This window comes from Procambarus clarkii, chromosome 16 (genome assembly GCF_040958095.1).
Source record: "Procambarus clarkii isolate CNS0578487 chromosome 16, FALCON_Pclarkii_2.0, whole genome shotgun sequence".
NCBI classification, from domain to species: Eukaryota; Metazoa; Arthropoda; class Malacostraca; order Decapoda; family Cambaridae; genus Procambarus; species Procambarus clarkii.
In genome coordinates, this window is record NC_091165.1 from 32,345,767 (window position 1) to 32,357,912 (window position 12,146).

General features: G+C 57.7%; 1 protein-coding gene across 1 annotated transcript in view; it reads right to left on the minus strand.

The window, feature by feature from the left end:
* Positions 1-270: 270 nt before the first annotated feature.
* The window catches only part of LOC123760169 (caldesmon-like), a 41,827-nt gene continuing 29,951 nt past the window's right edge, over positions 271-12,146 (minus strand). The window contains exon 2 of the mRNA XM_069325611.1: positions 271-1,079. Coding sequence (XP_069181712.1) covers positions 271-1,079 — 809 coding nt within the window. The remainder of the gene's footprint in view (positions 1,080-12,146) is intronic.

A 12,146-nucleotide genomic window follows, 5' to 3' on the forward strand; every position in this document is an offset into this window, starting at 1 on the left:
CATTCGCGATCAGGCTTCTCACAATCGGGCTCTGATTCGCTCCAGTATCTCTGAGGATACTGACTTCTACTTCAGGTTGGTCCTCTATACTAACCCAACCTTTACTAATGAACAGGCTATACCTCTCGTTCATCAAGTTCACGTTCAGCGGTTTGTCCTGTAATACCTTAATACAATTGTTTTGGGGGTCACACATTGTCAGGGTCACAACTCTCCTGCCCTGTCGACAATCTCTCACCATGCGACCACGTCAGTTACATTTATAACACCTTATGTGGGAGTAATCTTCTTTATATCCTCCTGAATGGCTGTGACTCTGCCCACTCGAGTTCGAAGATCTCTGCGCAGGCGCACCACCTGCACTCTGCTGGGTTTGGCTGGACTCTTGATTTCTTGGAAATCAAGAGTCCAGAAACGAGAAACACACCTAGTTTCTCGTTCAACTCCTTCATCCTCACTTTCTGATGAGGTGTACGACCTACTTTTCTGAGCTTTAGGATACTTACGTCTATTCGCCCATCTATCAAAATTTTTCTCACCCCAGGCTCCTCTGGGTCTACTATAATTATGTTTCTCATCGCGCTTCACTCTGCTTTCCCTTAGTGCCAACTTAATTTTTTCTTGTTCTGCTTTAGCGGCCTCCACCTTTATCCAGGCCAGTTCAGTCTTACCTGTCTCTTGTTCGGCTTTGACTCTCTCTTGTTCAACTTTCGCTTTCTCTTGTCCAATTTTAAGTTTCTCCTGTTCGGGTTTAGCCTTTTCTTGTTTGGCTTTAGCTTTCTCTTGTTCGGCTTTAGCTTTCTCTTGCTCAGCTTTAGCTCTCTCTTGTTCAGCTCCAGCTTTCTCTTGCTCGGCTTTGGCTTTCTCCTGTTCAAGCCGAGCCTCCCTCTCTTCACGTTGCTGCTGTACCTCATAGTCTTCTGGTTTCACTTTTGTTTCCACCTCACGCCTCTCAAGGCAGCTTTCCCTGCTGCTACTTGAGTTTACGTTGATTCCTTCATCACTTGGCGCATCATCCGTTTCCCCTGAAACTTCTTCCAACCTTTCGGGCTCTTCATTCCGAGGCCGAGCCTCAGTTCCTTCTCGTTGGCACTGTGTTTCCTATTCCTCACATTGGCGTTCACACAGGCCGCCCACAAAATCGCTATAGAACTGCCTCACAAGGCTTCTTGTAGTCCTGACTTGAGTAATTTAAGTCGTACAACAGGCTTCACACATAAACGCCTGCCTGGTTCCCTCCTCTTGAAGTAGCACACAACTAAGGGTTCCTCCTTTGCCAGGAGCTCAGCAAAGTGTGACCCTCTCCCACGACTTCTGTGGCTCAAGTAGGGTTAAGATGTCCTGCGAGCCTCACATCATGTCAGAAAAGTATCAACATCTCATGTCATGTCACTTATTTACATGTTCATCCTCTGCTCATGTTTTAAAACTATTCATAGACATTTATCATGTATTTAGTATATATTCATATATCTATACTTCCTCTGACCTCTCAGTCAAGTTCGGTAGGCGGAATAACTCTCAGAGAGGTAGACTCGTTCTTCAGGCTACCTGGGGTTATAACACCGTGCCGAACACTGTCACTATGGCGGAATGTTCACTCACAGGATGAGTGACGTTCCCCAACACAATCACTATGGCGCTGTGTTCATTCACATGATGAGTGATGGTGCCCAATACTGTCACTATAGCGGAATGTTCACTCACAGGATCCGGTCACTATGGCGGTATGCTCCATCACAGGATGAGTGACTGTCACTATTGCAGCATGTTCACTCACAGGATGAGTGAAGCTGCTCAATACTGTCACTACGGCGGCATGTTGACTGATAAAGATGAACACGTGTTCTACCGGATGAAAACACTAGCGCGTGTCACCTCCCTTCATGACGACGTTATCTGATATGTTATCTGGCTCTCATTACACACCAGATATGGCCTGTAAAACACAGATAAGCTTCATCTTGAACTTCCTGTTGGGTGATAGCGAAGCTGTTGGCGCTGTGGTGGAGATACCTGGTCGACCAGCTCTTGATCATTACGTAAGTGTAGCTTGGCCTGACTGGTGGGGGGGGGGGGGTTGACGACACTTGTACCGTTATCAGAATAACGTCCGTGTCCTTGAGTATGTACACATGTATCTTGTGCGTCCCACACACAAACAGACGCCTGTCTCGTTCTCGTCTACATGAAAGCAGTAGAAATTAACGAACTTCAGGTAGACAGTATACAGGATACATAGACATGGGGGGAAAAGACGGTTACTTCACTCTCAACAATTTAATGTGACAATTTAGACAACTTAGAAACTACCGCAGTCCTCACAACGGCTTATCATTAGCAGGCAAACCGGAATGACTGAAAGAACCAATCGTACAACTAAAGATATGTTTGCAATTCTTGCAGCGCATGATGCAGCCACCTGGCATGAACAACTTCCTTATGTACAACTAGCCTTCAATAATGCTATACGTCAGTTCATCAATACTCAGACACTTTTGCTTTTTATGGGTCACTCACTAGGGGCCACTCACTAGGGTCACTCACTAGGGTCACTCACTAGGGGCCACTCACTAGGGTCACTCATTAGGGACCACTCACTAGGGCCACTCACTAGGGCCACTCACTAGGGCCACACACTAGGGCCACTCACTAGGGACCACTCACTAGGGTTACTCACTAGGGCCACTCACTAGGGCCACACACTAGGGCCACTCACTAGGGCCACTCACTAGGGCCACACACTAGGGCCACTCACTAGGGCCACTCACTAGGGCCACTCACTAGGGCCACACACAAGGGCCACTCACTAGGGCCACTCACTAGGGGTCACTCACTAGGGCCACTCACTAGGGTCACTCACTAGGGTCACTCACTAGGGCCACTCACTAGGGTCACTCACTAGGGTCACTCACTAGGGCCACTCACTAGGGACCACTCACTAGGGTCACTCACTAGGGCCACTCACTAGGGCCACACACTAAGGCCACTCACTAGGGCCACACACTAGGGCCACTCACTAGGGCTACACACTAGGGCCACTCACTAGGGCCACACACTTGGGCCACTCACTATGGCCACTCACTAGGGCCACTCACTAGGGCCACTCACTAGGGCCACTCACTAGGGTCACTCACTAGGGTCACTCACTAGGGCCACACACTAGGGCCCCACACTAGGGCCACTCACTAGGGCCACTCACTAGGGTCACTCACTAGGGCTACTCACTAGGGCCACACACTAGGGCCACTCACTAGGGCCACACACTAGGGCCACTCACTAGGGCCACTCACTACGGCCACACACTAGGGCCACTCACTAGGGCCACACACTAGGGCCACTCACTAGGGCCACTCACTAGGGCCACACACTAGGGCCACTCACTAGGGCCACACACTAGGCCTACTCACTAGGGCCACTCACTACGGCCACACACTAGGGCCACTCACTAGGGCCACTCACTACGGCCACACACTAGGGCCACTCACTAGGGCCACACACTAGGGCCACTCACTAGGGGTCATGTACTAGGGGCCACTCACTAGGGTCACTCACTAGGGCCACTCACTGGGGGTCACTCACTAGGGTCACTCACTAGAGGGGTCACTCACTAGGGCCACTCACTAGGGTCACTCACTAGGGCCACTCACTAGGATCACTCACTAGGGCCACTCACTAGGGCCACTCACTAGGACCACTCACTAGGGTCACTCACTAGGGTCACTAGGGTCACTCACTAGAGCCACTCACAAGGGCAACTCTCTAGGGTCACTCACTAGGGCCACTCACTAGAACAACTCACTAGGGCCACTCACTAGGACCACTCACTAGGGCCACTCACGAGGACCACTCACTAGGGACACTCACTAGGGCCACTCATTAGGGTCACTCACTAGAGCCACTCACAAGGGCCACTCACTAGGGTCACTCACTAGGGACACTCACTAGGGCCACTCACTACGGCCACTCACTGGAGCCACTCACTAGGGTCACTCGTTAGGGCAACTCACTAGGGACACTCACTAGGGTCACTCACTAGGGGCAACTCACTAGGGCCACTCACTAGGGTCACTCACTAGGGTCACTCACTAGGGGCAACTCACTAGGGCCACTCACTAGGGCCACTCACTAGGGTCACTCACTAGGGCCACTCACTAGGGCCACTCACTAGGGCCACTCACTAGGGGTCACTCACTAGGGCCACTCACAAGGGGTCACTTTCAAGGGGTCACTCACTAGGGCCACTCACTAGGGGTCACTCACTAGGGCCACTCACTAGGGGTCAATCACTAGGGGTCACTCACTAAGGCCACTCACTAGGGCCACTCACTAGGACCATTCACTAGGGGTCACTCACTAGGGCCACTCACAAGGGGTCACTTTCAAGGGGTCACTCACTAGGGCCACTCACTAGGGGTCACTCACTAGGGCCACTCACTAGGGGTCAATCACTAGGGGTCACTCACTAAGGCCACTCACTAGGGGTCACTCACTAGGGGTCACTCACTAGGGCCATTCACTAGGACCACTCACTAGGACCACTCACTAGGACCACTCACTAGGGTCACTCACTAGGACCACTCACTAGGGCCACTCACTAGGGCCACTCACTAGGGCCACTCACTAGGACCACTCACTAGGGTCACTCACTAGGGTCACTCACTAGGGCCAATCACTAGGGCCACTCACTAGGGGTCACTCACTAGGGGTCACTCACTAGGGGTCACTCACTAGGGTCACTCACTAAGGTTCACTCAATAGGACCACTCACTAGGACCACTCACTAGGGCCACTCACTAGGGCCACTCACTAGGGCCACTCACTAGGGCCACTCACTAGGGCCACTCACTAGGACCACTCACTAGGACCACTCACTAGGACCACTCACTAGGGCCACTCACTAGGGCCGCTCACTAGGGGTCACTCACTAGGACCACCCACTACGACCATTCACTAGGGCCACTCACTAAGGGCCACTCACTAGGACCACTCACTAGGGCCACTCACTAGGGTCCACTCACTAGGACCACTCACTAGGGGCCACTCACTAGGGGCCACTCACTAGGGCCACTCACTAGGACCACTCACTAGGGATACTCACTAGGACCACTCACTAGGGCCACTCACTAGGGCCACTCACTAGGGGCCACTCACTAGTTCCACTCACTAGGGGCTACTCACTAGGGGCCACTCACTAGGACCACTCACTAGGGCCACTCACTGGGGGCCACTCACTAGGACCACTCACTAGGGCCACTCACTAGGGGCCACTCACTAGGACCACTCAATAGGGGTCACTCACTAGGGCCACTCACTAGGACCACTCGCTAGGGACACTCACTAGGACCACTCACTAGGGGGACTCACTAAGGGTCACTCACAAGGGTCACTCACTAGGACCACTCACTAGGACAACTCACTAGGGGTCACTCACTAGGACTACTCACTAGGGGTCACTCACTAGGGCCACTCACAAGAGCCACCTACTAGGGGCCATTCACTAGGGGCCACTCACTAGGACCAGTCACTAGGGCCACTCACTAGGGCCACTCACTAGGACCACTCACTAGGGCCACTCACTAGGGCCACTCACTAGGACCACTCACTAGGGTCACTCCATAGGGCCACTCACTAGAGGCCACTCACTAGGACCACTCACTAGGGCAACTCACTAGGGTCACTCACTAGGACCATTCACTAGGGCCACTCACTGAGCCAATCACTAGGGCCACTCACTAGGGGCCACTCACTAGGACCACTCACTAGGGCCACTCACAAGGGCCACTCACTGGGGCCACTCACTAGGGGTCACTCACTAGGGCCACTCACTAGGGCCACTCACTGAACCACTCACTAGGCCCACTTACTAGGGCCACTCACTTGGGTCACTCACTAGAGCCACTCACTAGGGCCACTAACTAGGGCCACTCACTAGAGGTCACTCACTTGAGGTCACTCACTAGGGCCACTCACTAGGGGTCACTCACTAGGGGTCATTCACTAGAGCCACTCACTAGAGCCACTCACTAGGGGTCACTCACTAGGGCCACTCAGTAGGGCCACTCACTAGGACCACTCACTAGGGCCACTCACTAGGGGTCACTCACTAGGGCCACTCACTAGGGCTACTCACTAGGACCACTCATCCACCATCAGGGAGCACTAGCCACCACCAGGGACCACTAGCCACCACCAGGGACCACCAGCAACCACCATCCACCATCAGGGACTACTAGCCACCACCAGAGACCACTAGCCACCACCATTGACCACTAGCCACCATCAGGGACCACTAGCCACCACCAGGGACCTCTAGCCACCACCAGGGACCGCCAGCAACCACCATCCACCATCAGGGACTACTAGCCACCACCAGGGACCACTAGCCACCACCATTGACCACTAGCCACCATCAGGGACCACTAGCCACCACCAGGGACCACTAGCCACCACCAGGGACCACCAGCCACCACCAGAGACCACTAGCCACCACCAGGGACCACCAGCCACCACCAGAGACCACTAGCCACCACCAGGGACCACTAGCCACCACCAGGGACCACCAGCCACCACCAGAGACCACTAGCCACCACCAGGGACCACTAGCCACCACCATTGACCACTAGCCACCATCAGGGACCACTAGCCACCACCAGGGACCACCAGCAACCACCATCCACCATCAGGGACTACTAGCCACCACCAGGGACCACTAGCCACCACCATTGACCACTAGCCACCATCAGGGACCACTAGCCACCACCAGGGACCACTAGCCACCACCAGGGACCACCAGCCACCACCAGAGACCACTAGCCACCACCAGGGACCACCAGCCACCAACAGAGACCACTAGCCACCACCAGGGACCACTAGCCACCACCAGGGACCACCAGCCACCACCAGAGACCACTAGCCACCACCAGGGATCACCAGCCACCACCAGAGACCACTAGCCACCACCAGGGATCACCATCCACCACCAGGGACCATCATCCACCACCAGGGACCATCATCCACCACCAGGGACCATCATCCACCACCAGGGACCATCATCCACCACCATGGACCACCAGCCACCACCAGGGACCACTAGCCGCCACCAGGGACCATCATCAACCACCATGGACCATCATCCGCCACCAGGGACCACCAGCCACCACCAAGCACCACCAGCCACCACTAGGGACCACAAGCCACCACCAGGGACCATCAACCACCACCAGGGACCACTAGCCAACACCAGGGACCACCAGCCACCCCAGGGGAAAACCATCCACCACCAGGGACCACTAGCTACCATCAGTGACCACTAGCCACCACCTGCGTCCACTAGCCGCCACCAGGGACCACCAGCTACCACCAGGGACCAGGAGCCACCACCAGGGACCACCAACCACCACAACGGACCGCCATCCACCACCAGGGATCACTAGCCACCATCAGGGACCACTAGCCACAACCAGGGACCATCATCCACCACCAGGGACCACCAGCAACCACCAGGGACCACCGGCCACCACCAGGGACCACCAAGTACCACAACGGACCACTAGCCACCACCAGGGACCATCATCCACCACCAGGGACCGCCAGCCACCACCAGGGACCACCAGCCACCACCAGGGACCATCATCCACCACCAGGGACCGCCAGCCACCACCAGGGACCACCAGCCACCACCAGGGACCACCAACCACCACAACGGACCGCCATCCACCATCAGGAACCACTAGCCAACACCAGGGACCACCAGCCACCACCAGGGACCATCATTCACCACCAGGGACCACCAGCCACCACCAGGGACCACTAGCCACCACTAGGGACCACCAGCCACCACTAGAGACCCCCAGCCACCACCTAGGACCACTAGCCACCACCAAGGACCACCAGCCACCACCAGGGGCAACCATCCACCACCAGGAACCACTAGCCACCATCAGGGACCCCTAGCTACCACCAGGAACCACTAGCCAACATCAGGGAACACTAGCCACCACCAGGAACTACTAGCAACCACCAGGGACCACCAGCCACCACCAGGGACCACCATCCACAACCAGGGACCACTAGCCACCACCAGGGACCACTAGCCACCACCAGGGACCACCAGCCACCACAAAAGACCACCAGCCACCACCAGGGACCACCAGCCACAACCAGGGACCACTAGCCACCACCAGGGACCACCACCCACCACAAAAGACCACCAGCCACCACCAAGGACCACCAGCCACCACCAGGGACCACCAGCCACCACCAGGGACCACCAGCCACCATCAGGGACTCACTAGCCACCACCAGGGACCCCTAGCCACCCCAAGGGACCACTAGGCACCACCAGGGACCACCAGCCACCACCAGGGACCACCAGCCACCACCGAAGACCACCAGCCAACACCAGGGACCATTATCCACCACCAGGGACCACCATCCACCACCAGGGACCAGTAGCCACCACCAGGAACCACCAGCAGCCACCAGGGACCACCATCCACCATCAGGGACGACCATTAACCACTAGCCACCACCAGAGACGACCATCCACCACCAGGAACCACCAGCCACCACCAACCACCACCAGGGACCACCATCAACCACCAGGGACCACCATCCACCACCAGGGACCACTAGCCACTACCAAGGACCACCAGCCAATACCAGGGACCACCAGCCACCACCAGGGACCACTAGCCACCACCAGAGACCACAAGCCACCCCCAGGGACCACTAGCCACCACCAGGGACCAGTAGGGCCCACTAGCCACCACCAGGGACCAGTAGGGACCACTAGCCAACACCAGGGACCAGTAGGGACCACTAGCCACCACCAGAGACCACTAGCCACCATCAGGGACCACCAGGGACCACTAGCCACCACCAGAGATCACTAGCCACTACCAGGAACCACTAGCCACCACCAGAGACCACTAGCTACCATCAGGGACCACCAGGGACCACTAACCACCACCAGAGACCACAAGCCACGACTAGGGACCACTAGCCGCCACCAGGGACCACCAGGAAGCAATAGTCACCACCAGAGACAACTAGCCACCATCAGGGACCACCAGGGACCACTAACCACCACCAGGGACCACTAGCCACCACCAGGTACCACTAGCCACCACCAGGGACGACCAGGGACCACTAGCCACCACCAGAGACCACTAGCCACCATCAGGGACCACAAGGGACCACTAGCCACCACCAGGGACCACTAGCCACCACCAGGGACCACTAGCCACCACCAGGGACCACCAGCCACCACCGGGGACCGCTAACCACCACCAGGGACCACCAGCCACCACGAGCCACCACCAGGGACCACCATTCACCACCATGGACCACCAGAAACCACCAAGGACCACTAGCCACCACCAGGGACCACCATCCACCACCAGCGACCACCAACCACCACCAGGGCCCACCAGGGACCATCAGCCACCACCAGGACCACCAGCCAGCCCCAGGGATCACCAGGGACGACCAGCCACCACCAGCCACCACCAGGAACCACCAGCCACCACCAGGGACCACCAGCCACCACCAGGGACCACCAGCCACCATCAGCCACCACCAGGGACCACCAGCCACCACCACGGACCACCAGGGACTACCAGCCTCCACCAGGGACTACCAGCCTCCACCAGGGACCTTTAGCCATCATCAGGGACCACCAGCCACCACCAGGGACAACCAGCCACCACCAGGTACCAATAGCCACCATCAGGGACCATCAGCCACCATCAGAGACCACCAACCACCACTAAAGACCACCAGGGACCACCAGCCACCACCAGGGACCTTTAGCCACCATCAAGGACCACCAGGGACCACCAGGGACCACCAGCCACCACCAGGGAGCACCATCCACCACCAGCGACCACCAACCACCACCAGGGTCCACCAGGGACCATCGGCCACCACCAGGACCACCAGCCAGCCCCAGGGATCACCAGGGACGACCAGCCACCACCAGCCACCACCAGGAACCACCAGCCACCACCAGGGACCACCAGCCACCACCAGGGACCACCAGCCACCATCAGCCACCACCAGGGACCACCAGCCACAACCACGGACCACCAGGGACTACCAGCCTCCACCAGGGACCTTTAGCCATCATCAGGGACCACCAGCCACCACCAGGGACAACCAGCCACCACCAGGTACCAATAGCCACCATCAGGGACCATCAGCCACCACCAGAGACCACCAACCACCACTAAAGACCACCAGGGACCACCAGCCACCACCAGGGACCTTTAGCCACCATCAAGGACCACCAGGGACCACCAGGGACCACCAGCCACCACCAGGGACAACAGGCCATAATCAGGGACCACAAGCCACCACCAGGGAACACTAGGCACCACCAGGGACCACCAACCACCACCAGGGACCACCAGGGACCACACGCCACTACCAGCCACCACCAGGGAACACTAGGCACCACCAGGGACCACCAACCACCACCAGGGACCACCACCAGGGACCACCAGGGACCACACGCCACTACCAGCCACCACCAGGGACCACTAGCCACCACCAGGGACCACCAGGGACCAACTGCCAACGCCAGTGACCACTAGCCACCTTCAGGGACCACCAGCCACCACTAAGGACCACCAGGGACTACCAGCCACCACCAGGGATCTTTAGCCATCATCAGGGACCACCAGCCACCACCAGGGACAACCAGCCACCACCAGGTACCAATAGCCACCATCAGGGACCATCAGCCACCACCAGAGACCACCAACCACCACTAAAGACCACCAGGGACCACCAGCCACCACCAGGGACCTTTAGCCACCATCAGGGACCACCAGGGACCACCGGTCACCACCAGGGACCACTAGCCACCACCAGGGACCACTAGCCACCACCAGGGACCACCAGCCACCACCAGGGACCACCGGCCACCACCAGGGACCACCAGCCACCACCAGGGACCACTAGCCACCACCAGGGAGCACCAGCCACCACCAGGGACCACTAGCCACCACCAGGGACCCCTAACCACCGCCAGGCACCACTAGGGACCACTAGCCACCACCAGAGACCACTAGCCACCATCAGGGCCACCAGGGACCACTAGCCACCACCAGAGACCACTAGCCACCATCAGGGCCACCAGGGACCACTAGCCACCATCAGAGACCACTAGCCACCATCAGGGCCACCAGGAACCATTAGCCACCACCAGAGACCAAAAGCTACCACCAGGGACCAGTAGCCACCACCAGGGACCACCAAGGACCTCTAGTCACTACCAGAGACCACTAGCCACCATCAAGGTCCACCAGGGACCACTAGCCACCACCAGGGACGAATAGCCACCACCAGGGACCACTAGCCACCACCAGGGACCACTAGCCACTACCAGAGACCACTTGACATCATCAGGGACTACTAGCCACCACCAGTGACCACTAGCCACCACCAGGGACCACCGGCCACCACCACGGACCACCGGCCACCACCACGGACCACTAGCTACCACCGGGGTGCACTGGACACCACCAGGGACCACCATTTACCACCAGGGACCACCAGGGACCATTAGCCACCAACACGGACCGCTAGCCACCATCAGGGACCACCAGGTACACCTAGCCACATCCAGGGACCACAAGCCACCACCAGGGACCACAAGCCACCACCAGGGACCACTAGGAACCACTAGCCACCACCAGAGACCACTAGCAACCATCAGGGACCACCAGGGACCATTAGCCACCAAGAGAGACCACTAACCACTACCAGGAACCACTAGCCAACACCAGAGACCACTAGCTACCATTAGGGACCACCAGGGACCACTAACCACCACCAGAGACCACAAGCCACCACCAGGGACCACTAACCACCATCAGGGACCACCAGGGACCCCTAGCTACCACCAGGGACCACTAGCCACCACCAGGGACCACTAGCAACCACCAGGAACCACTAGCCACCACCAGGGACCACGAGCCACTTCCAGGGACCACAAGCCACCACCAGGGACCACTAGACACCCCCAGAGACGACTAGCCACTATCAGGGACCACCAGGGACCACTTGCCACCACCAGGGACCACTAGCCACCACCAGGGACCACTAGCCACCACCAGGGACGACTAGCCACCACCAGC